Genomic DNA, 25,301 nt, shown 5'->3' with positions numbered 1-25,301 from the left:
CGCTATAATTACTTTGTAAAAATTTTTTCCATCATTCTACTTGCTATCCAAGTTGTCCTTTTATATGGAGACTTTAAATGGCAAGAAAATCCGAAGAACCCAATGTCGGACCAACTTAACGTCACAAATCTAACTCTTCCAAATGGTATTAAAAAACCTTCTGATTTTGATTCATATTTTAGAGTTAAATTATCTATTACGATTTTACAATTTTTATATTTCATTACAATGTTTGTTATCATAGTTATAATTTTAATCAAGAAATCAAGAACGAAAAAAAAACACTTTTAGAGTATTTACAAAAGATTATTGATACATTACAAGAATATCAAAACGGCATGCCACGTCATATAACTAATCAACTTGATCATGAAAAAATTGCTGATATTTTTTGGCATATCAATGAAGAAAGGTTCCCCGACAAAAGCGAATTGACGAAAATATCAGCGCAAATCAATCAATATTTTGCATGCATTCCACTTTCAGGTGTAACTTCTAAATCCAAAATTTCTTTAAATTCAAATGCAGAATACAAGTTCACCTCCTATAACAGTCTCACAAAAGATAGTCTCACGCTGCGCCCAAAATCAATCAATGATATCCAAGATATATATTTTGTTCCAATTCACTTTTTTACCTTTCTCATAATTATTATTTGTTTTGTAGCTTTGCCTGAGTCAGCTGAGAAAATCTATAACAATGAAACACTTCCTTACGATGAAAACATTACTGATAAAATTCTGAGTGTTGCAAAAGTTACAACAGATAAATCAGAATGCGTTATTTATATTGTTATTGATGGTGTTACTTTATTTATCGAACTTCTTGTTTATTTTGTACAAATATATATTTATTATTACGTGATTCCAAAGCTAGTTGAGGAATTTAATGATTCAGATCCTATTTCAAATGAATTCATTGAAGACTTGGCAAGAACATATAGAATTTGTCCTTGGCCACATCTTGAAAGAATTAAACTAACTTATTCGATTTGTATTGGTCATAATGTTCACAATGAAATTCTAATGGAGCAACTTTCCTATAGCCAAATCGCTAATGGAGAACTGATAATTGGGAATAATTCGTCAGATATTAGCATTAAACCATCTACAATAATGAGCCAACTGACTCAAATCAATAATCATTTATCAACTTCTTTGAATGATATATCAAATCTTATTCTTAAAAACCAGAGCCGATATCAAGGAATTCTTCAATCTATTGCTAATGAAAACGCTGTATTCAATCAAATAATGTTAAACTTTACGAATTTAATGTTTACAAATACTAACTTGTATAATGTTCATAGAACAATCTATGACTACAACTTACGTTTGCAGGACCAATTTCAATACCTTCAAAGATTTAATCAACCCGTCAGAAAATATTTCCCATATATTTGTTTTCTAATCCAGAAATTACAAACATTAACAGAAATAGTTACATCTTATTATAATGATTACTTGAATTATACTCAACAAATTTATTTTTACAAGAATGAAGGTGATCTTACTGTAGATATTATAGGATTTATTCCAATAAAAGGCTGGCAAATAACATTGCTTTCGCAGGCGCTTAATGATTTTATTCATGGAAATAGACGATTTACAATTGAAGATCTGAAAAAATTAAGAAATGACCTCAATATATTAGAAAGAGAACTCACTAATTTTAACAAGATGTACTTGAAGAGATTGGATCATTTGAGTTCACTTGAGAAATTTAATAGGGTTAATTTGATACCTCTTGGAGAATACATCGTCCATTTTTTTTCAAATCTCATGATTGAATTTGCACAGTTTGCTGCAATCGACATCTTTTCCGATTACACTCTACTTGATTTGCCTAACCCTGTAATACCAATGGCACCTCGTTATAATCAAACCCAAGCTGCTATAAGACGAATGACAACTATTTTGAATGATTGCCAGCAAGCGATATTCCCAGAAATTTCTGAATTAATCAAGGAAAATATTGGTTTATTTAATCAAATCAAATATTTCCAAACCAATTTTGAAAATCAACTAATTCTATAGGGTGTCCAAAGGTGTGTTTAGCACAAACCTGAATACTGCGAATAGAAATAAACAAGTTACATATATATAAAGTTTATTTAAATATAATCACCATTGGATTCAATCACGCGTTCGCAGCGATCGATCCAGGCTTGAAAGACACGCTTTAAATCATCATGAGAAAATTGCTCAAATTGCTCTCTTACAAAATTTTCAAGATCATCTGGACTCGCGAATTCGCGTCCTTCAGCTCTCTTTTTTAGCGTGCCGAATAAATAAAAGTCAGAGGGTGCAATATCAGGTGAATAAATTGGTTTTGGAACAACTTTGACATTGTTTTCCACCAAGTAATTCATTACCTTATGACTTTTGTGAACTCTTGAATTATCAAAATGAATTGCAAACTTTTGTTTTTGTTGTTTGGATTTCTCAAACTCATCAGAATTGATAATTTGAGTAAGAACATTGTCAATTAGATACTGAGCATTCATCGTATTAGGTTTTTGAAGAATATCAATTGCGATGATGCCATTCACGCCCCAAAAAACCGACAACATCATCATTGGTGTGTCAATTTTTTTCTTCGGGAATGTTTGCGGATTTTCATCCTTCGGGATCCACATGATTTTGGCTTCTGTTGCATATTGAAACCAAGACTCGTCCCCTGTTACTAAAAAGCGAAACTTCTTGGATTGATACGCACCCAATATAGAGAGGAGCTCTTTCGAAGATTGGACTCTAGATTTTTTTTGAACTGAATTAAGGTTGTGCGGAACCCAACGTGTATACGCTAGTTTGTAGTTCAAATAATTGTGCAGATAATAACTGACTGTTGTACGTGGTATCTTTGTCATCTCCTCTATCCTTCTGAGTGATGCTCTTGGGTCTTCATCTAGCGCTTGAAGAATTGCTTTGATTTTTCTTTGATCCGGCGATTTTTTGTCAATTTTTATGATGGGCGCCTTTTTGTTCATGAAGTGATACATCCTAACATGATACGTTACAGTGGAATAGCTAGGAGCATCCATACCGAAGCATTTTACCAATGTCTCGTAGATTTTTTTACAGTCTTTGCATTTTTTTGCAAGAGCGAGGATGTTTTCTTTATGATTCATTAAAAAAATGAAAAAAATCCCGCCAAAATTTCCCGCGAAACCGCCTCTTGTCTCAAAATTCATTTTATATCCCGGCATGGCGCCAAAATACAACATACTCATCATATACATATATTCATATTTTTTATTATATATTTATAATCAGCATATATCTCCTTTAATAGTCTCATATAGAGCGCTGTGCTAAACGCACCTTTGGACACCCTATATTCAAAAAACAATTCCAGGAAATATTTTCCATATTAAATTCGACAGGGATCAATAAACAAATCTTAGTTGCTTTCAATAATACCGAATCTTTCATCAATTCTATTCCGCCAGCCAATTATCTTTTTACAGGCAATGTATTCGATTGTGGCGTAAACTATCGACTAATCGATTATGAGCTTACAATGAAAATCAAGCAGCTTCAAGAGCTAGAAAATCAACTTACAGAAAAAATCGGATCGCTCATGTTTGCCACTCAATTAAATCAGGACCTCGTTAATTTTACAAATTCAATAGTTTTTCCTAATCATGTCACTGATTTTAGGTTGATGATTAATGAATTAATACTTAAAAAAGCATTTCTTCAAAATCATTTCCTTAGTGAGCCAAATTACAAAACATACATTGATATATCGAATCAGCGCCATATATCTATCCAAAAACTCAAAACTAAAGTTAGTTCATTATTTCCTTATCCTCAGCCTCCTGTTAATGTTGACACAGAATACTATGCTTCATTAAATTTGGATAACTTTAGTTAGTATACAAGTCTCGTGTATGGAGGCACTGCGTTCCTCCATACGCAATACTTGTGAATTTGACACTTTACAAAACCGTTAACGTATATTTTACAACACAAACACCAACTTAACCTTAAATATTTATAAAGCCACAAACCACTTCACTAATGTTTTTACAAACGACTTCACTAACGTTTTTACAAACCACTTCACTAATGTTTTTACAAACGACTTCACTAACGTTTTCACAAACGACTTCACTAACGTTTTTACAAACGACTTCACTAACGTTTTCACAAACGACTTCACTAACGTTTTCACAAACGACTTCACTACTGTAAAAATAAACGTTCTCACTTACAAAAGTATTGCAACTCTTCCCATTGCTGTGCTTCACACAATAGTTCATATTCTTCAGTATCGCTGCTGTCGCTCCAATCGTCAGAGTCAAAGTCACTGTCAAAATAAATGTTAGTAAGTTTTGACAAAGCTAATGAAACACGCTTACCGTTTGTATCGTATGCTTGTATAAACTTTCCATTCTTCATTCCTTCATAAACGCTCAAACTAACTTTACCCTTTCTCCTTCGTATCTGATAGAATGTATTTTCACGAGGAACGAAGAACAAATTCTTGAACTCATGACCGTTGTAGTTTGTTATCTCAATAGTTTTCGTCATTTATATAAAAATAAAATAAAAAATAAACTTAAAAATAAATGATATCACCACCCTCACGCGTATGAAAACATAGCACAAAAAATAAATTTAGGTGAAGTGGTGAAATCGCACCTCTTTTTTCACCTGTTTTTTTCACCCTGTTGAATTCATTGCTTTATAACTCTCTTCCTTTCTCCAACTCTTCTAACTTCTTCCTAAGTTCAGCAATGTTGTCCTCATGAAGTTTAATCTTTCTCAAAATTCCTTCTTTATCTAATGGTTGCTTTATCTTTCTAAACTGAACTCTACCATCCTTCATAGTATGAATGTAAAAACCTTCTGGAATAGTTCCTGATTTAATGTATTCTACCAAAAACTTTTGTTTCATTGCTTCAGTGACTTTATTTGTCATTTCAATCAAATAAAAATTTTAATATTAAATAAAAATAACGTTATTTTTTTCAGTAAGGAAACGCAGGAGTTTTACGATTTATTTGAGGAGTAGGTTCTGGTTTAAATGTTGGAGTCGGTTTAGGAGTTGACTTTTGAACAGGAGTTTGTACTTCCATAGGTTCAGGAGTCATTGAAGGTTTTGCTTGTGAAGGTGTTGGAGTTTGTTTAACTTCAGCTACTTCAGTATTATTTACAACATTTGCTTTATTTCTTTTCAACATCATAACTGCTCCTGCTGTAGCTAGCAAACCTAGTGGGAGACCATATCTTATATAAGGACTTGACCAAATGCTATTTTTGACAGGAGCTGGTGGAACACCTAACCTTGGTGAGACTGCTCTTTGCCATTGTGCAGCTCGTAAGAAATATTCAATAGGTGCTCCATAATCGTTTGGTAAAGTTTGTTTCATAGATGGTGAAGGTTCACGAGAGCTTGATGAAGAACTCATTTATAAGCTTTAAAAATAAACGTTCATCCTTTATTCCTCACTGTCGTCCGTAGCTAAGTTATAGTCATCTAATCTTATTATGGGGATGCCATTAGTACGCACCTGAATGGCAAAGCAACAATCCCTCATAAATCCAATAAGTGGCTTTGGTACATTTTCAGTTGCTAGTTCAATAGGTCCTTTAACAGACAATTTGTATGTTATTGGAGCAGTAGATGTTTGACCTTGCTGGAAGCAAAAGTCCACTTCTGTTGGAAAACCACATAAGAAATGTGTGTTGTCATAGCTATCCCATTTATGTTCCACACTACCATCATCCACCAATGACCTCATAACATCTTCATTAAATCCTATCATATCATTGTTTGTATTGCAGGCGTTCGCAACCATTTCATAAAATACAGGTCCATATGATTTTTCAGGTTCTGCAGGCATATTTCCATAAGCTCCCATGGAAAGCTGAAGATATTTAAACTTAGGGTTCTCAAAATTAACATAATAGTTGTCTTTCTTTCTAAATAGTGCCCAAATACTTTTAACATTAATAGGCGTATAAGCTGCTGTAAATGTTGCACTTGAACTATCTGTATTCTTTGAGAATGAACCATCCATAGGAATCCAATCCATAACTTTAACAGGGAAACATAAAGCCTCGTTTGTATAATGTTCTACAAGTTCTGTATAAATGTTAGGGTCTAAAGAGAATGACTTTGGATGAATGAAACATTCATTAAAATCCATCTTTGTTCGAAATAGTTGCTGGGTTACAGTTGTAATAGTAACTGTTCCACTAGCTTCTACTGCCTTCGTTATCATAGTGAATGGTTCATTCCATGGAACAAATTTATTTGTCGGTGGATTTGAATCTGAAGCAAATGCAACTTTAAGAGTTGGATTGAAAGCAATGATATCATTTACAGATATAGATGTGCATTGTAAGGCGTCGCTACTGAACTTTACTTTAAGCTGAATGTTTCCTGCAAAAGCTGGAATAAATCGAATAGCTTCTAATGGAAGGAATCTTCTAACAGGAATTCTTAAACGAAGCTTAAAATCAAATGATTTTCCTGCTGTAATTGGACCACTAACAATTTGTCCTGTTCTGCATGTTCCCGAATGACTCCATACATCTTCATGTCGAGTCTTTGAGAAAACATCTACTTTCTTTATTTGTTCGGTAGTTTGTGAGTTTGAAGTTATATATGCTTCTTCTCTTGCGTTGTCTTGAGAATATACGATACGACCATTTGCAAGGATTTGATATCCAGCAACTGCATAGAAAGCGTCATCGAAACCAATCCAAAATCCTGGTGGGTTTGTTTTATTGGAACCTGAACCAATTTCTTTATCTGCAATAAATTGACCTTCCATTTTATACGTAATGAATGTATTGTAAAGGTCCAACATATTTTCACCAGGAGGTGAGAGATTGAATGTTACCCATGTGTTATCTTTAGCAGTTCCAGGTTGTGATGGAATCTTTGCGTCAGAATATTTTCTATTAGTGTCACCAATTTGAACTGTATTGTCTATGATATCGAAATATGAGCGAATCTGATGAATATGCTCTGCTGGAGTAAATTCGTTTAACTGTTCGTTCTGCATGTATTTACTTCGGATAAAAATATCTATTTACTTCATTATTCTCACTCTTCTTCTTGGCATTCGTGGTGGAAGTTGTTTCTTGACATTTTCAATGAACTGTACATTCTCTTTTGTCTCAACTTCTTTCACTGGCGGGTCAGGATTCTTTGACTCGGTTTGTTTTTCAATGAAATTCACGAACTTTGCAATAAGCTCTTGGTTCGTTATTGAAAGTACATCTGGCTTCTTTTCTTCTGGTTCTATTGACTTTTCAGTTTGAACAGAAGGTTTTATATGGGCTTCGTGGACTTCACCCTTACCATACACCTTAATGTTGTCGCTTTCTGCATTCGCTAATGGAACCTTTCTTTTTCTTACGTATATTTTACCATCTTTACTCTGACTTACGTAATAGAAAGGATGTTGTATTCCTCTTGCGTCATTTAATATAATAGACTCTCGCTCTGATTTTGACAAGCTCATTTTACATCGGTTAAAGTTTTAATTTTGTTTTTTATCTGCAGTCAAATGACTCAGACAAGCCCTACGGACAAGACCCAAGGGGTCATAGATGTTGAAGCATTGAAGAAAGAAATTCGTGAGCAAATTTTATCCGAACTGAAGGAACAAAAACAAGAACAAAATCCAGAGAGACCAAAGAGAAAACTTAGTGAAAAACAACTTGCTGCATTAGCTGCTGGAAGACAGAAGAACCCACGTTTGCTGGCGAAGAAAGCTAGAGAAGAAGCTGAAGCAAAAGCTAAAAAAGCTGAAGCAAAGAAAGAGTAAATGGTTTATTTTTATCAGAATTAAATGTATAGACAAATACCTTTATCTGTTGCTTTCAGTAGTGAAAACCCTGACGTCAAAATAAAGGGGAACAGAGTAACGTTTAAGTTTCCAACAGACTGGATTGTGAACATAAATGAAGAGAAGTACATTGGCATAACATCTATGTATATAACACGTGCTTTCAGAAAGGTTGACTTTATACTTCAAGTCGAGATAGAAAATGACGAACAGTCTTTAAGCGCCCAAAACATTCACATATACAAATACTTTAAAGACGATACAACATTGCAACAATGTATGATTTCATTTAATGAGATGTTCGAGAAAAAGTTCAACATTGAAGTACAAACTTTACAGCCTTTACGTGAGTTTCTTGCACAACTGAAAGAAGAAGGTAGTCAGCCACAACTTATAGACTTTCATTATGAATTTAATGAAAATGAAGATGGAACTCATGACTGTCAGTTTGTTGTATTCTCACCATTCAATGAAGTCGCTAAAAAGAAAGAAAATCCATTACGTATAAGATTTCAAATCTCTGAACCAAGTGATGATTTCAAGAATGTTTTCAATTATGATGCAATGCTTCCGAGGAAAAATGAATTTTCAAAGATTGTAACACCTGGCATTTGGGATAGAAAGCAAGCTATATTATATTCAAACTTAAGTAAGGGAGTTGAAAATGAGTTCATTGGTCATACAAGAACTACACCACTGCCAAATCCTAAATACTATAAATTAACTGGCTTCAATCGTGAGTTTTGGATAGACATGTTCTCCACTCATGACCATAACTGCCCAGTGTTCTTACCTCCAGACCATAAGGACTGTCTCTACATTGAAGCACAACTCTTAAATTCTACAATAGCTGTATTGTAAAATCTACGCTAGCTTTATTTTTATCACGAATGACCTCATTGCTGACAAAAATAAATGACCTCATTCATGATCTCATTGCTGACCTCATTCATGACCTCATTCATGACCCCATTCATGACCTCATTCATGACCTCACTGCTGACAAAAATAAATGACCTCAGAACTTCAACTTACGAATAAAGCTTGTTTTAGTCGTTATTGAGAAGTTAAACTTCTCTTCAAAGCAAGGTTGACATGACTTACATAAGTCAAATCCAATCTCTTGACCGTCATAAAGTGCTTTATATAACTTCATAACACTGAACTCAGAGTCTTTGTCAAATTTTCCTTGCGGAACCATTAAACCTTTATCTTCATCATAGAAACACTGAACAGAGTCAGGAAACATTTCATTAGCGGTTAAAGCAATAACATCTTGCTTCACGCCTTTCATTCTGCAGTGAAATGCAACTTCATTTAAATCATTCGTGAGTAAGTCTATGTAAGTCTTCTTTCCACAAAATATTGACTTGTATGCTAAACTTTGTTTTCCAGGTGTTATTTCTGCGAAGTCACTATGAAACTGACCAAGGTTTTTACCAATGAGAACTCTTCCATAACGTTTCTCAAACTCTTCAGCTAAACGAGGGATATCTTCATTGTAGAGATGCATACTGTCGGTGTCGCTATAAAAGATGTCCATTCCTAAGTCTTCAGCAGTACAGAATACTTCACACATTATTCTCTTCGACATAGATAGAATGTTAACACCAAGTGGACAGAAGTTAAAGTGTCTGCAAATGCTTTTCGTTAGCTTGAAAATAGTTTTATCTGAACCATCCAAACCTTCGAACTTCACTATATGGTTGTAGTTTCTGATGGCATATCTTATAGCATCTTTGTCATTTACTATGGTTATTTTTGACTCAATAGGAGATAGAATAGTTTTGCCATAAATACTGTTCAGAATGAGCTTTATATTTTCTTGCAAAGGATTTCCTTCTTTCTTATACTTTAACCTTAACTCAAACAACTTCTTTACTTCATCTCTTATTCTAATATCTCTGTTTCCATCGTAATAGTATCCTTGCAACACTTCACATTTGACACCTTGATATTTTATGAGGTCTTGTAATGTTATATGGTCAACATACATGAGACAGCAAGTGTTTGAACTTCTGGGAACGTTAAGTTCTGGATTTAGTTCAGGGTCACAAACTATTAAAGGAAAGTGTCTATGTATTCCAATCTCTGTTATCTTAATGAGAACAAAGAAGCCGGACATAAACTTTTCACCAATGGGTTCCTTTTGGTCGTCATCGAATAAATGTCTCATGAGATACTCTGTGCTTAGCATCTCATCCTTCAATACTTTTGGAATTCCTTCTAAAGTATACAATCTTGCTATAGCTGATGGATATAATGAAACAGCGTCGAAGTCAGCAATGAGTTTCTTTTTGCTCTTTTGTTTCATGTTATCTGACAACATACATCTTCCACCTTGAATGCATCTCGAAATAAATTCTCTTGGTTTATTTGAGAGGTCATAAAGATTTCCATTCGGGAAGTACACTCTGTTCTCAAATAATTTGTTAGCAATTGAACAAATACTAACGTAGTCATAAACGTTTAAATCAAATTCTTTCAATATGTCATTGCGGAACTTAACAAAACCTTCTCTTAAAATTCTTACATCTTGTTTGCAATAAAACGTGCTATATTTTTCTAAGTCGAAGTGGTTCTCATCTATTCTGCAACCTTTGATGGAATCTATGTTCTTCATGAACGTTTCAATATCTTTTACAAACTTACATGCTTCAGAAATGACACCAGTTCTGTTGTCATTTGCTAACAAAACACTGCTGTAGTAGTTGTATGGAAATACTTCTTTCGGTCCTGTTTGTAAGTTAAACATAGCAGGAAATAGTTTAAGTTTCTTATTTATAACACTGTAAGAGTCTTTTATAATAATTGCCCTTCCTTTATATAAGCCAGTTATTTGCATTGTTCGTGAACCTTTAATGATGGGAGTTCCTTTCACTTCTGTCATGTGTCTTAAGATGAAGTTTATATCATAACTGAGGTTATGGAAATATATTAAACTCTTGTCAGGAAGTCGCTCCAAAAATTCTGTTGCACAGTTCTGACCCCAAATGCTTTCACTCACTGAACCATCTTCACTGTCATAACAGATGTTAAAAGCTTTATGAAAGCCATCCGTACTACACTCAAAGTCAGCAAAGAAAACGTGCTCAGGAATGAACTTGCACTTATTTTTATTTACTTCTTTTGACTCGGCTTTCTTCTTCAGTTGTACACAATACTTTGGAGCATATGTCAAATCTTTAAATGGTGCAAGGTTCTGTTTATATAAGTCAGTCGTATATGTGAAAAGTTTTCCATAAGAAATAGGTTCGAAATATTTGCACTCCCACAATGTTTTCATAACATCCCATAGCGGTGTAGTTCTATCCATGCGAACTACATATTTATCTTCTCTCTTTGTATAAATCTTCATCTGTTTCTCAATGTTAATTCCACCACACTCCTTCAAGATTTCTATATAGTTGCGAATGAAATATGTTGTCATTGGAAGTCTTTCATTTAGCATGTAGTGGTCTTCAACAAGAAGTAAGTCAATAGTTCGAGCAGTTTCACATTCTTTTGGTATGTATCTCTTTATTTCATTATGTCTTGAGTCATTGAAGTAACCAATGGTAACATTAAATGCTATACCTGTTGCGTCAGAAATTTCTTGTACTTTACTTTGAGGAAAGTCTCTAACACGAATGACTTCTCTCATGTGGTCAATAGTTTCTTCATCTACTTCAGCCTGAATGCAAGCATAAACGAAACAATTGTCTTCTGTCATAAGTGCTGCAGTTCTTTTGTTCAATTCATTGAAGATTTGGTAGCGCTCAAGATTTATAGGTAATGTGCAAAGATACTTCCAGAACTGACCGCTTCTCTTCTTATAAAACTTCTTTTCACCAAGGATTTCATTCCAGAAGTCATCTATATCTTGTTTATCTCCTGTTTGTTTAAGTCTGTTCAATAATCTTTTCTGTCTTTCTGTCAGTGTGCTTTCATCTCTATATGGTCTCTTTTTTGGTTTGCCTTTCTTTACATCTGACATCGTTAAGCCTTCATATTCTGTTAAATCATACATCTTTATTTCAGTAAGATTCTTTATGTTTGTCAAGAAGAAGTCATAGTGCATTTCAACAATACCTGCAGCATTTGCTTCTATCTCTGATATAAAGTTCTCCTTCAAGAGCTGATGTAGTAATGTTCCAATATTATTGAGGTTTAACGTAGAACATTCATACTTTCCACCAAGTTTATAACATACCATCCATCTTTGTTGGGAGTTTATTTTAATCTTCTCTAAGAGTCTCATGAAAACCTTACCGAAATGTTTGTGTAAGTAGTCTCTGTTTGGTTCATCTAAAGCTTCGATGTTAAAGTCAATGAGTCTATTGCCTGACTTCACATTTCTCTTCCTATTCTCTTCATCTTTCTTTAACCATCTCTCACCTTCTTTTGGTTTGTCGTCAATGGAACGAATGACATCGTTAGCTTTGCGAACTTGTTCTATAGCGCTCTTAAACATCTCTCTTCTCTGTTGTTTCAGTGTGTCGTCTCTCTTTCGTGTTTCACCAACGTTTGCATTTGTTATGTCAAACATCTCTTGACGAACATCATGCGAAAGAGCTTTACGAGTATGACCAACGTTCGCATTTGTTATGTCAAACATCTCTTGACGAACATCATGAGGTACTGAACGTCTATGATATAAGTCAATAGCAACGTCATTTAAAGGAAATGCTCTTGCATGGACTTCGTCCTCGCCGCGTTGCGGCTTTATGAACTCATGAATTCTATCATAACTTATTGCACCATTATAGTCATTGAGGATGTCAGCGAGTGCTTTTTTGTTTGTCGAGTAATGCTTTGCTACTTCTATGTTAGCTTCTGTAAGAAGTTGTTTTATTTCCGAGTGTTCTAACTTAGACAACTTCCGATACATCTTTAGTAGGAAATAAAAAAATATTTTTGAAAAAATTAAAATAAAAATATTAAAGTTATTTTTCAAAATAATTTAATATTTTTATTTTAATGAAACACATGCAAGATTGCAAGTTCTTTTCATACAATGCTCTCGCTACTGCCATCAAGAATGAGTTCAATAATGCTTCAAATGTTAATGTTATCTTTAACAAGAAGTTTGTGAAAGAATCTAAGTTTGGTCAGTATGTCAGACCATTAGCTATCGTCATTGACCGCAAACGTTATACTTCACAAGAGTTAGCAGTAGTTTTGAAACAAAAGAGTTTCTTCGTGAATGTCAAAGATACTCATTATACTGTTATAAAGAACTCTAACATTGACTTCTTCAGTATTGCTTTAAATCTTTCCGAACAGAAAGAATATAAGAAGGGTGAAACAAATGTGAAATATTATCCTTCATCTCTGAAGACAATAACGAACAAAGATGTTATACAGAAATTCTTACCAAAGGTTGAAGAAGCTTCTATTGACATTGACGAAGGAAGTGAAATGGTTGAAGAAATAGACCCTGAAGTTATTTAAGCAAAAATATATTTTTGAATAACTGAAAGTGTCACCACGTCACCATGTGCTACCAGGTTAATTAACTTCTTTTAAAAATGATGACAACATGACATTTTGACAACAGTCCAGGATTAATGCAAAAATGAATGTTATCGTTAATGTTATCGTTAATGTTATCGTTTATGTTATCAGTGTCGAACATAATTGACGTAGGATTCATGACTTCTTCGTAAATGAGTGTAAATATAGCACAAAAATATATTTTAGGTGAAGAGGTGAGATCTCACCCGTTTTTTCACCTCTTTTTTCACCTCATTCTCTTTTCGTTAATGTTGTCGTGACTTCATTCTTCCTCTTTGAAGTTATCGAAATATTCTGTTATTTTTTCCTTCAGTAATGTTAAGTCTTCTTTGAATGTAAGTATTGTGCAACCTTTGATGTCATAGTGTGTTTGAGGAAGAGTATTTTTGACAATTTCCTTTATTTGCTCATTCGGTGTCATTGAAATCGGTAAGTTTTCACGATAGAACCAGTTTCTGTCAGATTTATATATTTTAGCTAAGTCATAAAAGCTCTTGTTGTTTCTTCTGACTAAATGCAACATAACCATATCTTTATCTTCTTCTTTCTCCAATTCTTCAGTATATATCATATACCTATAACTCTTTTCCTTTCCTTTTGGTACTGAACGTGGTATTCTTTTCTGTATGCTTTTGTCTTTGGATTCAATGACTTCATCTTTTGCATGAAGTTTCTTTTCCATCTCTCCACGTTCTGCTTTATATAGTTCATCTAACATCATGAAAATATAACAAGCATAACGAGGTGAAGCCCATATTGCTACAGCGTTTACTAAAAGTCTATGAACATAATAACCTTTCAAACCAGGAGCCAAATTCTTGCGATTTTCATACGGAATCTCTTCTCTCGGTTTTCCGAGGGAAGCAATCATATGAGGAAATTCTTCTAAAAGTTCTTTTGTCTGTTGGTTTTCAAACCAATGATATGCTTGCTTTGTAGAACGAAGAGCATTCATTATACTTTGCATTTGGTACATGTCATCTTTGACTGAACGAATGAGACGTAACTGTTTGTTATACTGTATGTACTCGTATTCTTCATTTATGGCTTCATGAACGATAGCAGTTGTTGTGTTCTCTGATGTTGACATTACTGTCTTTACATACAAGATAAAAAAATAAATAAAAATAAAACTAACTTTATTTTCTGACTTTCACAAAAGACCAAAAATAAACGCTTTACATGTATTTTTCAGCAACTTCGTCAAATAATTTTATAGCTTTATCTATCTCATCTACTTCAAACGTTTCTTTACCTTTCGTGGGAGCACCATACATTTTCTCAAAAACTTCAAGCAGTTCTGTTTCAGCAGCTCTCATATCATTAACAAACACAACCTTGACTCTATTGACTGTACTGTCATATCTTTGAGTTATATTATATGTCCTTCCTATCTTATATCTTTTTGTGTTGAAGTCCTTCGGTTTCTGAACGATGTAAAGTAAGCCTTCACTGCAACGTTCCGTATCGAATGAACCATATGTTATGAAGTTATATCCAACAACTGGGTCTAACCATAACAAAACTATTGGTATAAGACTTTTGTCTATAAGATATGCTCTTGTTCCATGAAATGCTACTGATATCATAAGCTCAGGATTTCTTGTCAAAATTTTCTGAGTTGAAGCATTTCTAACCCAGTCGTTTGTTTTCTTTCCAGATGGAGATATAATGTCTGACAAAGAATATTTGTTGTATTTCTTTGAGTATCTTACGTTTAAATCACCTATTCTAACCACTTTGGTGTCATTGTCTATCTTTCTAACTGTTTCAAACTCAATGTTTGTCATTACTGTCTTTACATACAAAATAAAAAAATAAATAAAAATAAAATTAGCGTTATTTTTCTAACTAATGAAATTCATTATTTTTGTGCTGAATTCAATAAAAATAATTTTTAGGTGAAGAGGTGAGATCTCACCTTTTTTTCACCTAATTTTTCACCTCTTTTTTCACCTATTTTTTCACAAGCGTTTTACATGAATTGTACGATGTATATTTGAAATCCTAAACAATTTCGTAGCTTCAATTTCTTCTTTTAGTACATCGAATGTTTTAATCATGCCGAAAGTCTCTTTATATTTCTTCTTGACGTCAGACAGAAGGAAATCTTCTGCAGTTGGATAGTTTTTGTTCAGAAATGTCAACATATCCATTTTATCTTCTGCTGGCTTTTCTGCTTCTTTCTTTAAGTCTGCATAGTCGTTTCGCATTCTTTCTATCTCTTTGATTGAGTAGTTATATTTTCTTATTGCTGCTTTACATTTTGAACATTGCGGATTCATTTTTGCGTTATACATTGAAATAAAACCAGCTAGAACAACTAAGGCGTCAATGGTTTTCTTTAACTCAAAAGCTGTTGGTTTTAACTGTTCATGCCATACCTTACCTCTTCTATCTTTATCTCTTATTTCCCAAACACATTTTGCAACTAATGAAACAAAGTTATCGTATGTCTTAAACTCCACCGATTTATATATGTCAGAAATATTTTTATAAACCATGTCGCAATCTTTGTCCATAACTTTATGGTTGCAATGATATCCTAGAAACTCATAATTTACTTTACGTATGAATTTCTTTATTTCTACTGAGTCAGTTGGTTTCACTTCTATTTCGTCGAATTCAGGAATAGTTAGTTTTTGCTGTTGGATTTCAGGCAATTTGGGTAAATGGTCAATAATGTCCTGCATTTCATAAAGATACTGTTCATTTGTTTCATCTTTCGCACTATAGTCTAAATTACTTGTTAAAAGTTCTTGCTTTATCTTCTGGATTTCTGTTTCAAAAATATATGAAGAAGGAATAAAGCTTTTCATCTCTACCAACATTGACGTAGGATTCATGACTAACGAGTTTGGTGCTGTAGTTGTGGCTTGAATTGTTGTTGTGCCGATTGTTGAAATCATATCTTTTATACAAAATAAAAAAATAAATAATTTTAAAACTAACTTTATTTTTTCTATCTTAAGGAAATTCATGAAAATTCGTGAGGGTGAGAAAACAGGTGAGAAAACGGGTGAGATCTCACCTCTTCACCTAAAATATATTTTTGGTGTAAATTTATGACAAAAATAAATGGTACCATTAATAATACATGACTGTTCTCATTCATGTCTGATTTACATCTAATGAAAAAGTTTAGAAGAATTTTCTTATTCTTTCTGGCTTATTTTTGTCTTTCCAGTACTCCCGCTCTAATGGTCCCAGATGTGTTGGCTTTGACTCTCTCAAGTTCTTAGATGGTATAACATCTTCAACGCCTCCTTCATATCTTACTTTATAAGTGTCATCGTTTATGTTGTAGCCAAGTATTTCAATAACCACTCCTCGCTTTGCTTCGTCAATGGTTTCAGCAAGTTTGCCATTACTACTTTCGACTAATTTGTGACGAGGGTAAAACGCAATAGAGTCGTCAGCAGCTTTTATAAGATATCCATTACCTTGCGTAGAGTCTACGATATAATAGTTTCTACTTAACCTTAAACGTTTCTTTGTCAACGGTTTGTCGTCAAGAACTACACGAACTTTTGTACCAGGAATGAGGGTAAATTGTGTTGAATTTCTGATATTTTGTGTTTGGCTTCGTTTCTTTTGTATATACTTTTCTTCTTGTTGTTGTGTCATTGAATTTGGTGTATGTCCTGTTGTAAAATGTGTTGAGGAATTATATACTTCGAGAAAATGTTTCATTGTTTCTTCAGTAAAGTCTCGCTCTTGGTTTAAATCTCTGAGCGTTCTTATGAAGCGGTTTATGATGCCGAGTATGTTATGGTTATGGTCTTCAGTAGTGTAGTGAGTTATGTTATGCTTAATGAGAAAATCTGTGATTTCATTGCTGAGGTATGCACTGTCTTGGTCTGATGTTAAAGTACTTGGGCTATGTTCTGCTACAAACTTTTGTAAAACTCTTAACACTTCACGAGTTCCTTTATTCCTCATTGGATATGCATATGCTTTACGAGTGTTAACATTAATGAAGATGAGGAATGGTTTATGTCCTCCTTTCTTACTCTGAACGAGAGTGTCAAATTGGTATGCGTCAGGAGTGTTGGAGTAAATTGGTAAAAAGTAGTCGTAAGGGTTTATTTTTGTTTGATGTACAACATTTTTGTCAAAGAACCTTTTCACTTCAGCTCTGTTAGTAAATCCCCAACTCTTTGCAGCTTCATTGAACTTCTTAAATGACCTCCATGGATGTTGTTCGAATACTTCTTTCAAGCTCATTTATGTAAAGTTAAATTTAGTAATTTCATGCTGTTCGCTCTTTTGGAGCTCAGGACTTTCAGGCCGTTCTAACCCATGCATAAACCGTCATATAAGGTGGCATATAGTCTGCTCCACTTCCTGTTGGATTTGTTGTGAAAGTATGGACATGATTTCCTCCTGGTTCAGTTTGTCGAAAAGTCTTTTTTGCTGAATTGTTATAAGATGGAGATAAAACATCATTGCCAGCTTTATATTCTGAGTTGTATAATGGGTGGTCTCGTAATGAGTGGCTATGGTCGCCAGAAAAGTTTGTCGTTCCTGTATGAGTGTGCGCAGGTAAGTTTGCTTCAGTAATTTTCTTCGAACCCCCTGTTTGCTTTGAAGAGTTAGCACAGTATAAGAATTTGTCTACAATCTGCTGCCACGTACCAAAGCCCAGAACTGTTGCTGGATTTGTTGAATTCATTGACGTATAAATAGAACCAACAGAATATATGGTTTGAAGAATCTGGGCCTTCATTGTTAGAAGTTCATGTTTAACGTTTATAGCTTTATTGCCTTCTACAATATTTATATTGTTTGTTATTAAACCATTAGGAAAAGTAGGAGGATAAATTCTTTGTTCTTGTACAGTTGCACCGTTTCTTCCTGTTTTTGTTACTATTTCGATGCATGCTTTAATTTCTTTAATCTTGATTGTTTGAAATTCTTCATGTGTATGGTTCTTGTCGGCTTTTCCATTAAGCGCAGCATTTACTTCCGACTTCTTTGTATAATTTTCATCTACATAAGTTTTGTCTGCTTTCTTATCTAACATTGCTGGTAGTTCGTATGCTTCAAAGTTTCTGGCATGACCTTCAATGTTCATACATCTGTTATCTAAATTGTTTAGTGTATCTTTTACGCTTGTACTTGGATTCTCTAAAGGTGCACTTGAACCAAGGGTATAGTTCAATATTATGTCGTCTGCTCTAACAGTAGTGAAGGATTCATGTGTATGGTTCTTGTAGGCTTTACTGTCTAATGTAGCTTGAAGTTCATTTATATCGGAGATGTTGTGTTTATGAGATTTCAAAACTTTGTTCATTGCTTCGAGTTCAACTTTGTCAGCTTTACTTTTAATAGCATCTTCAAACGTTATTTTTGCCTTAACTCTCAAAGTAAATCTTGGTTCAACTAATACACCGTTAACATTGAAAGTAGAGGCATAAATTTCACCGGTATAACCAAATGCTTCTGGTGCTTTAGCTACATCATACTGTACAGTACAGCTTATGTCATAACCTTTAGCACGAATGTATTTATATCTTCTTTCATTAACATTTTTTGTCTTCGCTTCATCACTTCGTGTTAAATATCCATGGTAGTCCGTTATAATCTGTTCGTCTGAAGTTATATAATGAATGTGGTTCTTGACTTTATCACTCAGAGCTAAAAGCTCATTTTTGTCTGCTTTTTCGGCTAATTTCTCATTAACATCATTCACTTCTAATTCAACTCTTCCGCCAGAACTCTTATTATCATTAATCTTTTTCATTAATTCGGTAATTACGTCATAAAGACTATATTCTGTTTTCGGTTTTGTAAATAATGAGTCAAAATTTCTTTTCATCATTACATCGCTGACATTAATGATATCACCAATTCCTTTTTCATTTATTCTCTTCATTAATTCTGCAATAATGACGAATATATAATCTGTTAATTTATTCTCTTCATCGAGGGTTATAGAATGTTTTGAAATTGAATCATTAACTCCTCTAAATAAATCAATAACTTCAGGATACACGTTTTTAATGTCTCGAATAACCCGACCAGTATCCTGTTGTTCATGTTCTTCGTTCCCGTCGTTACGTGGTTTTATATCTCTAACCATCATCAACGCAGCCATAACCGGAGGGTTTGTTGCTATCTGTTCGAAAATCCGTCCGTTATGTACGGTATATCTAAATAATTTCTTTGTGTTTGTTAAAACATTTGAAACAAGTCTTTTAAAACCATCTACAAAATTTCCTGTTTCACCTAATGTTCTTGCAGCATTTACAAGCTCACCCATGCCCGCTTTTGACCCCAAAAACGTCCATATTGCATTTATTTCACTCTGTATAGTTGTCCATTCAGCAAAATTAATTCCTGCATTCGCTAAGCTGAAAATGAAATTCAGTGGATCGAACTTAATTCCACCTTCTTTTTCAATTTCAACGAACTCACTAACATGAGATTTTAAATATTCTTTCGTTAAAATTGTTTTCCCTGATGTTATGTCATTAACGAAACTATCACCGTCAAAAGTTAACGAATTCAATTTCGTCGTTGATGCTTTTATTTCATACACCGCTTTATCGATAGTTTTTGGCTCACCTTCTTTAGAAGCATATGAAACATTAATGAATGAATTATATGTATTCGTGAATGAGTTAAAATCAATGATTTTCATTAATGACGCCTTTAATGATTCATTTACTGTCGAATCCCTTAAAGCAATTAATGAACTGTCATTTATGAAAGGTACACTGCAAACCGTCGAGTTTGGATCAAATCCTGTAGTTGGTGCAGGAATATTAATGATATAAGTCATTAAATCATTAAGTGACGTAAATAATGTTGTCGTTTTTGATTTAATTTCTTTAGCATCTGTTATATATGGTAATTTCATTTCTGTAGTTTCTGAATTAAAGATATTCGCTAAAATGTTTTGTAAACTGTTTTGAACAGCTGTGTAAACCGTTGAATCCGGAACTCTTACGATTTCACCGTCCTTAATAAAAGGCATTGCACATGGTGTAGTGCTTGGATCGAATCTTTTTGGGTTATGATTCAACATATATTCTAATGCTTCATAAACAGACCTATATACTGTTGTATTATCTTTTTCAATAATTTCACCGTCCTTTATAAATGGCATAGTACATGGAGTTAAAATAGGGTCAAACTTTTCATAGTCCTTCCATGTTATGTATTTTTCAGTATTTCCATCAGTGATAACAATATATTTGTCAGTAAGTGTGAGAGAGTATTGACCAAAATATAAACGTTTAGCTCTGTCAGCTTCATACGCATATGCAGCTATACTCATATTTTAATGAGAATAAAATGTTGTTCTATTTGCAAAGTACAGACCCAAACGAATACGGGACAGTAAAGCTACAAACAAACTTAGGTCTACAGAATGAGGCGCTTGCATTCAGAATGGTTGACTTCAATACTATCGCTTCATTCGTTATAACAGATGAAACAGATTTCATGGAGCTTGAAATAGATGGAAAGAAGCACGAAATAAGATTTCACAATAATGTAGAATATAAGATGGAAACATTAGCTGGAGTGTTAAATGCTCTCATAAGTACTACAATAAACAAGGATAACGGAGAAAACTTAATGAATGTTAAACTTATTGCAGGAGTTTTGAAGTTCAGTTATGCGAAAGAGTTTAAGATACCAAGAATGAGTCATAGAGTTCAATTGCTTCTGGGAGCATACCATATGACATTTCCTTTGAAAAGTGTTGACAAAACGATTGAGATGAAATCTGTTCCATACGTATGTTATGGTAATTGTTTGTACATTGAGTCTAAAATAGCTAATGTCACAGGCATTTCAGGAGTTAATAGTAAAGGTTCAGTAGAATATAAATCCTTCTGTTATGCAGTCAATTCAATGTTCATTCCAAACGTTCCTGTCATAGCAACTCATTTAGGTAAATGGGTTCGCATTAGTCCTCATAATTTGAAAGACATGCAATTCAGACTTGTTGACTTTCAAGGAGAGCCTGTAGAACTGAAGGCACCAGTGCGAATGACTGTTGAAGTTGACTTTTTAGAAAATATTAAATGCAACAGCTTACAAGAGAACTCAGAGCTAAAAATATAAAGTCTGAATTGCATGTATTAGGTCATGAACTTTGGTTGTTGCTGTTTGATGAAACAAATGAATTAGTTATGTCAGTCAAGAGAACAGAAAAATATTGTGTTAGTGAAAACTGCACCAAGTCAATAAGATTAGGTTTGCATTATGAAGATGAGTTCGATACTGTTGAAGAAGTTTTGGATAGATATTACAAATTGCTAACTTGAAATTTTTTTTGACTGACGGCGCAAAGCGCCAAGATGGGCTCAAAGAGCCCTCCTGACTGCTTTAATTTACTAAAACATATTTCAAACAAAGTTTATATTCTGTTGAAAGTTTTGTATATTCGTTCGAATATTTATACTTAAACTCAACTCCTGTAGTTCCTGGTGTTTCAATGATGCGGATGTTACCTATTTTCATGAATATTGGCGTTTGACCACAGCATTCGATTTCAGGGTCGAGATAGTCAATGACACATTGCTTTCCTGTTATTCGTGATATAACATTTTCAAGGTCCTCCTTTGTTAGAATTATTTGGTTCTTACTTATAAGATTTATCAAAAGCTTCTTATCGTCTTTGAGTAAAATTGTTTGGTATAACTGAAGAAGGTAATGGTCTACGTTATCTGAAGGATTTGTTTGAACATTTATGTAAGGGTTGTCGTTGGCTTCTCTTGAAAGAATTTGGTCCAGTGGTGGATACTCTAACTTAACATCTGATGTAGCGTTAGCGTTTGAAGCTGTGTTTAAATTCACCGACTTAAGTTCTGGTTCTTTTTCTTTCAAACACTCTGAACTATAGTTCTTTATGACAATATTGTTTGTCGTTCGTGAGTCAACATTTGATGTTGGTTCAATTGGAACATTAACAGCACCAGCTAAGATGGATTTGCTTCTCATTTCATATAGAATAAAAACCTTTTATATGTATGAAATGAACAATATACTCGACAAGGGTTTGAATGTAAAGCTAACGAATGAAAATATTGTTGAATTCACTGAGACAGGAGCTGTGTATAAAGATGTAGAACTACTGAACAAAAGAGCTAAGGGAAGAAGCAGGAATATGAACAAAGGGTGGAAGCCTATAAAAATTTATGTCAATGATGGCTCAGGAGGTTCAAACATAAAGTATGCAGAAAGTTATAGAGTTTATGCTCTCAAAGGTGAAAAGCCTTCATTTAAGAACAGCTATTCTAACGCATATCCTCAAAAGCTAACGGATGGGGAAGTGGATGATATGAATGACAGCAAAAATATTAACAGAAATGGCGACAGAGATGCATGGAATTTGTTTACCATCAGTCAATTAAAGCATAAGATTTAAAACAATGTTGGTCGTTCCCATGGAATATTTTTGACTTTAATGGTATTAGTTATGATATGAATCTCAAGGTATGAACGAGGAGAGATGAGAGACTTATATGCTTCCCAAATTTCTTCAAAAGGTAATGTTATACCTGACTGTTTCCAAATGAGTTCAATATCATAGCGTGAGAAACCTTGAAAGATAACGAAGTCAGTTATGAGACGTTTTATGTTTAAAGCAAGAAAACGCCATGTTTGCATAAGTATTGCTACAGTTAAGTGGTAATGTCTGACTTTAGTTATGATGTTAGCTAATGGTGAGTCAGGCTTTGACACTAAACCTTTTCCGGCGAAGTCGTCACAAACGAGCAGAGTGTTTGAAGGATACTTTTTGAAGGGGTATTTTGAAAGTTTTGATAGAATGTAGTTTGTAAGTCGTTTCATATCGTAAACTCCTGAGTATTGACGTAAGTGGTGTTTGTCAATAATTCTTTCCATCTCTTCTGAAGTCTTTTGCATTCCTGACTGTATGAACTCTACAATAGCATAATATTTTCTCTTACGTCGAATGTAACGTTGAAGAAATTCAATGAGTTCGCTATCTGGAACTTTAACGACAGATGCTTGAACTTTACTCATGAATGTTTTCGCTGTTGAATCCATAGAGTCTGAAGTTGCTGATATAATGATTTGGTCATAGTAAGAGTCGTTTCCTAAACGCTCTGTTATGAGTATATGACGAATGAGGTTAAATGTCTTACCTGAACCCATCTTTCCACAATAGAAATAAACACCATTTGAACAGAACTCATAGTCCTTGCTGAAAGGAAGAATGAGAGAAGAGTTAAGTTTGTCTGTAGTTTCATTCATGTCTTCATCTACGTCATGTATTAAATGCTTCATTTTATCTCCATTAAAAATGCAAGTCAGAAATATTCAGAACATAGCACCGAGTCTAACTGACAAGAGTATAAAGATATACTATGAACATGTTATGATGAAACCTACCAAAATTCAAGAAAGTCAGTATACTTATGAATATCCAAGACACTGGGTAGAGTATGTAGGAGGTGAGAAAGCTATTGAAATCAGACAGGTTCGAAGTATTCCAGCAGGAAGAACAATATTATTGAAGAACTTTAATGTTTTGAGATATAATGATGAAACAAAGAAGCAAGATAGTTTCCCTGTTGCTGTGTATGTGAACTTAGATACAGGAGATGACATGAAAGTTTTTAATACAAAGCTTCAAACGGTAGTGAGAGAACAACTGACTGCGGAAGGGCATCCATTACCTTCAGAAGTTACCATAGCATATAATTTTGAAACAAACTCAATAGATTTTAAAGTCATCTCTGCAAAGAAGTCAGGTTTTACATTTAATGAAGCAGATGTATATTCGAATGAAAACTTCAAAGCTATTGCATGGTTAGATAATGACGATTGCTTTAAGAAAATATTTAAATACAGTGACTCAACGATGTCAATAGATGACCTTCGTGGAATGTTACCATCGACATTTACAGTAGAAGGTTCAGCAGGATTGCTTACAAGATTGTCAATTGGTGGTATTTGGTCTCGTGAGAACATTGTTATAAAATCCAGTATAAGTGAATTTGCTGAAGAATCTATATTATGTCTTTCAAACTACATGTATTCGCCGCCAAAGCATTATAGTATAACAAACTTTGTCAGTAAGTTTAACATAAGACTTGTCGAACCTTCTTCAATGAAAGATGTTGTGCTACCTAAAGATGGAAAGGATGGACTCATTATTGAGATGATTTTAATAGCATATTAAATGAGCTTGTTCTTGAAGGTCATTCATGATGAAATAACTGTTGTAGAAGATGTTAGCAATTGTTCAGACATTTTGAAGCGTATAGATGATATAAGAAATAAGTTAGATAGACCGCAAAGCAGTGAGGGCGAAGCCCGTGAGAACGCTTATGTTTCATTGACTTTCTCCAGTAACGAGAACTTTTATGAGATAATATTGAAGAGAGATGATTTTAATATGGGGTAAATGGTAGCTTGGGCAGCTTTAGGCGCAATGGGAACAAAAGCATTAGCATTTGGAGCAAAAGCACTTGGAGCTTATGACGCAGTAAATAAAATGAGTGGAGGAAGGGTTTCAAAGACATTAGATGCAAATAAAGGAAAGATTGGAGGCTGGGTTGCAAAGAAGTTAAGATTAAATAAAATGGGGCTCATAAATAAAGCATCCAATTTGGTTGCGACTGAGTCAGAAAATGCTTTAGGAAAGGACGATGAGTTTGCAAAACACGCAAAAGACTTTAATGACCAGATGAAAGGTGAAACAATGCATTTAAATAGAGTCGATGGAACTAAAGAAAATGTTTCTTCTCCACCAGTAGTTCTTCCGTATGGTCCCTATGGAATGTATGGAAACCCTTACGAAAGACCATTTGACCCATTGACTGGTGGAAGTAACTGGTATCATTACGGCCGAAGAAGAAAGACAGTCAAGTTGGAGACAGACGTGAAGAAAGCAACTAAAAAGAAACCAAGGAAGAGAGTTATAAAGCAATGAATTCAACAGGGTGAAAAAAACAGGTGAAAAAAGAGGTGAGATTTCACCACTTCACCTAAATTTATTTTTGTG

The 25,301-nt window shown here is 33.9% G+C and overlaps 20 protein-coding genes and 1 pseudogene across 21 annotated transcripts, besides 2 other annotated features; 6 read left to right on the top strand and 15 right to left on the bottom strand.

Annotated features, from left to right (window-relative positions):
- Window positions 1–2,033: 2,033 nt before the first annotated feature.
- Window positions 2,034–3,337: a mobile genetic element.
- TVAGG3_0525870 (Mariner transposase) lies at window positions 2,114–3,241 on the bottom strand (the record flags this gene model as incomplete). Its single annotated transcript, XM_051237431.1, has 1 exon — window positions 2,114–3,241. The coding sequence occupies one exon, from the start codon at window positions 3,239–3,241 to the stop codon at window positions 2,114–2,116; it is 1,128 nt and encodes a 375-aa protein (XP_051095255.1).
- Window positions 3,338–4,184: 847 nt separating the features above from the next.
- Window positions 4,185–25,301: part of a mobile genetic element that runs on past the window's edge.
- On the bottom strand, window positions 4,212–4,538 carry TVAGG3_0525850 (uncharacterized protein; the record flags this gene model as incomplete). Its single annotated transcript, XM_001287939.1, has 1 exon — window positions 4,212–4,538. One exon carries the CDS (start codon window positions 4,536–4,538, stop codon window positions 4,212–4,214), a length of 327 nt encoding a protein of 108 aa, XP_001287940.1.
- TVAGG3_0525840 (uncharacterized protein) lies at window positions 4,693–4,929 on the bottom strand (the record flags this gene model as incomplete). The annotated part of the gene is made up of 1 exon (XM_051237430.1): window positions 4,693–4,929. One exon carries the CDS (start codon window positions 4,927–4,929, stop codon window positions 4,693–4,695), a length of 237 nt encoding a protein of 78 aa, XP_051095254.1.
- On the bottom strand, window positions 4,979–5,419 carry TVAGG3_0525830 (uncharacterized protein; the record flags this gene model as incomplete). Its single annotated transcript, XM_051237429.1, has 1 exon — window positions 4,979–5,419. The coding sequence occupies one exon, from the start codon at window positions 5,417–5,419 to the stop codon at window positions 4,979–4,981; it is 441 nt and encodes a 146-aa protein (XP_051095253.1).
- On the bottom strand, window positions 5,915–6,790 carry TVAGG3_0525820 (uncharacterized protein; the record flags this gene model as incomplete). Its single annotated transcript, XM_051237428.1, has 1 exon — window positions 5,915–6,790. A coding segment is annotated over one exon (876 nt), but the record flags the coding sequence as incomplete, so codon positions are not given.
- Window positions 7,532–7,792, top strand: TVAGG3_0525810 (uncharacterized protein; the record flags this gene model as incomplete). Its single annotated transcript, XM_001295351.2, has 1 exon — window positions 7,532–7,792. The coding sequence occupies one exon, from the start codon at window positions 7,532–7,534 to the stop codon at window positions 7,790–7,792; it is 261 nt and encodes an 86-aa protein (XP_001295352.2).
- TVAGG3_0525800 (uncharacterized protein) lies at window positions 7,958–8,674 on the top strand (the record flags this gene model as incomplete). The annotated part of the gene is made up of 1 exon (XM_001295350.2): window positions 7,958–8,674. The coding sequence occupies one exon, from the start codon at window positions 7,958–7,960 to the stop codon at window positions 8,672–8,674; it is 717 nt and encodes a 238-aa protein (XP_001295351.2).
- Window positions 8,832–9,407, bottom strand: TVAGG3_0525790 (organellar and viral DNA polymerase type B; the record flags this gene model as incomplete). Its single annotated transcript, XM_001295349.2, has 1 exon — window positions 8,832–9,407. The coding sequence occupies one exon, from the start codon at window positions 9,405–9,407 to the stop codon at window positions 8,832–8,834; it is 576 nt and encodes a 191-aa protein (XP_001295350.2).
- Window positions 9,848–10,703, bottom strand: TVAGG3_0525780 (organellar and viral DNA polymerase type B; the record flags this gene model as incomplete). The annotated part of the gene is made up of 1 exon (XM_051237427.1): window positions 9,848–10,703. A coding segment is annotated over one exon (856 nt), but the record flags the coding sequence as incomplete, so codon positions are not given.
- TVAGG3_0525770 lies at window positions 11,280–12,226 on the bottom strand (annotated as a pseudogene). The gene has a single exon. A coding segment is annotated over exon 1 (947 nt).
- On the top strand, window positions 12,773–13,246 carry TVAGG3_0525760 (uncharacterized protein; the record flags this gene model as incomplete). Its single annotated transcript, XM_051237426.1, has 1 exon — window positions 12,773–13,246. One exon carries the CDS (start codon window positions 12,773–12,775, stop codon window positions 13,244–13,246), a length of 474 nt encoding a protein of 157 aa, XP_051095250.1.
- Window positions 13,572–14,264, bottom strand: TVAGG3_0525750 (KilA, N-terminal/APSES-type HTH, DNA-binding family; the record flags this gene model as incomplete). Its single annotated transcript, XM_051237425.1, has 1 exon — window positions 13,572–14,264. The coding sequence occupies one exon, from the start codon at window positions 14,262–14,264 to the stop codon at window positions 13,572–13,574; it is 693 nt and encodes a 230-aa protein (XP_051095249.1).
- On the bottom strand, window positions 14,488–14,898 carry TVAGG3_0525740 (organellar and viral DNA polymerase type B; the record flags this gene model as incomplete). Its single annotated transcript, XM_051237424.1, has 1 exon — window positions 14,488–14,898. The coding sequence occupies one exon, from the start codon at window positions 14,896–14,898 to the stop codon at window positions 14,488–14,490; it is 411 nt and encodes a 136-aa protein (XP_051095248.1).
- On the bottom strand, window positions 15,274–15,609 carry TVAGG3_0525730 (organellar and viral DNA polymerase type B; the record flags this gene model as incomplete). The annotated part of the gene is made up of 1 exon (XM_051237423.1): window positions 15,274–15,609. The coding sequence occupies one exon, from the start codon at window positions 15,607–15,609 to the stop codon at window positions 15,274–15,276; it is 336 nt and encodes a 111-aa protein (XP_051095247.1).
- On the bottom strand, window positions 16,451–17,002 carry TVAGG3_0525720 (integrase core domain containing protein family; the record flags this gene model as incomplete). Its single annotated transcript, XM_051237422.1, has 1 exon — window positions 16,451–17,002. One exon carries the CDS (start codon window positions 17,000–17,002, stop codon window positions 16,451–16,453), a length of 552 nt encoding a protein of 183 aa, XP_051095246.1.
- On the bottom strand, window positions 18,479–19,409 carry TVAGG3_0525710 (keratin-associated protein family; the record flags this gene model as incomplete). The annotated part of the gene is made up of 1 exon (XM_051237421.1): window positions 18,479–19,409. A coding segment is annotated over one exon (931 nt), but the record flags the coding sequence as incomplete, so codon positions are not given.
- TVAGG3_0525700 (uncharacterized protein) lies at window positions 20,963–21,388 on the top strand (the record flags this gene model as incomplete). Its single annotated transcript, XM_051237420.1, has 1 exon — window positions 20,963–21,388. One exon carries the CDS (start codon window positions 20,963–20,965, stop codon window positions 21,386–21,388), a length of 426 nt encoding a protein of 141 aa, XP_051095244.1.
- Window positions 21,653–22,267, bottom strand: TVAGG3_0525690 (uncharacterized protein; the record flags this gene model as incomplete). The annotated part of the gene is made up of 1 exon (XM_051237419.1): window positions 21,653–22,267. The coding sequence occupies one exon, from the start codon at window positions 22,265–22,267 to the stop codon at window positions 21,653–21,655; it is 615 nt and encodes a 204-aa protein (XP_051095243.1).
- Window positions 22,691–23,446, bottom strand: TVAGG3_0525680 (protein of unknown function, DUF4106 family; the record flags this gene model as incomplete). The annotated part of the gene is made up of 1 exon (XM_051237418.1): window positions 22,691–23,446. One exon carries the CDS (start codon window positions 23,444–23,446, stop codon window positions 22,691–22,693), a length of 756 nt encoding a protein of 251 aa, XP_051095242.1.
- TVAGG3_0525670 (uncharacterized protein) lies at window positions 23,595–24,476 on the top strand (the record flags this gene model as incomplete). The annotated part of the gene is made up of 1 exon (XM_051237417.1): window positions 23,595–24,476. One exon carries the CDS (start codon window positions 23,595–23,597, stop codon window positions 24,474–24,476), a length of 882 nt encoding a protein of 293 aa, XP_051095241.1.
- On the top strand, window positions 24,702–25,229 carry TVAGG3_0525660 (protein of unknown function, DUF4107 family; the record flags this gene model as incomplete). Its single annotated transcript, XM_051237416.1, has 1 exon — window positions 24,702–25,229. One exon carries the CDS (start codon window positions 24,702–24,704, stop codon window positions 25,227–25,229), a length of 528 nt encoding a protein of 175 aa, XP_051095240.1.

This window comes from Trichomonas vaginalis, chromosome II, assembly GCF_026262505.1.
Source record: "Trichomonas vaginalis G3 chromosome II, whole genome shotgun sequence".
Lineage (NCBI taxonomy): Eukaryota > Parabasalia > Trichomonadida > Trichomonadidae > Trichomonas > Trichomonas vaginalis.
Note: the sequence above shows the minus strand (reverse complement) of the source record. Positions and strands in the feature narration are given on the sequence as shown.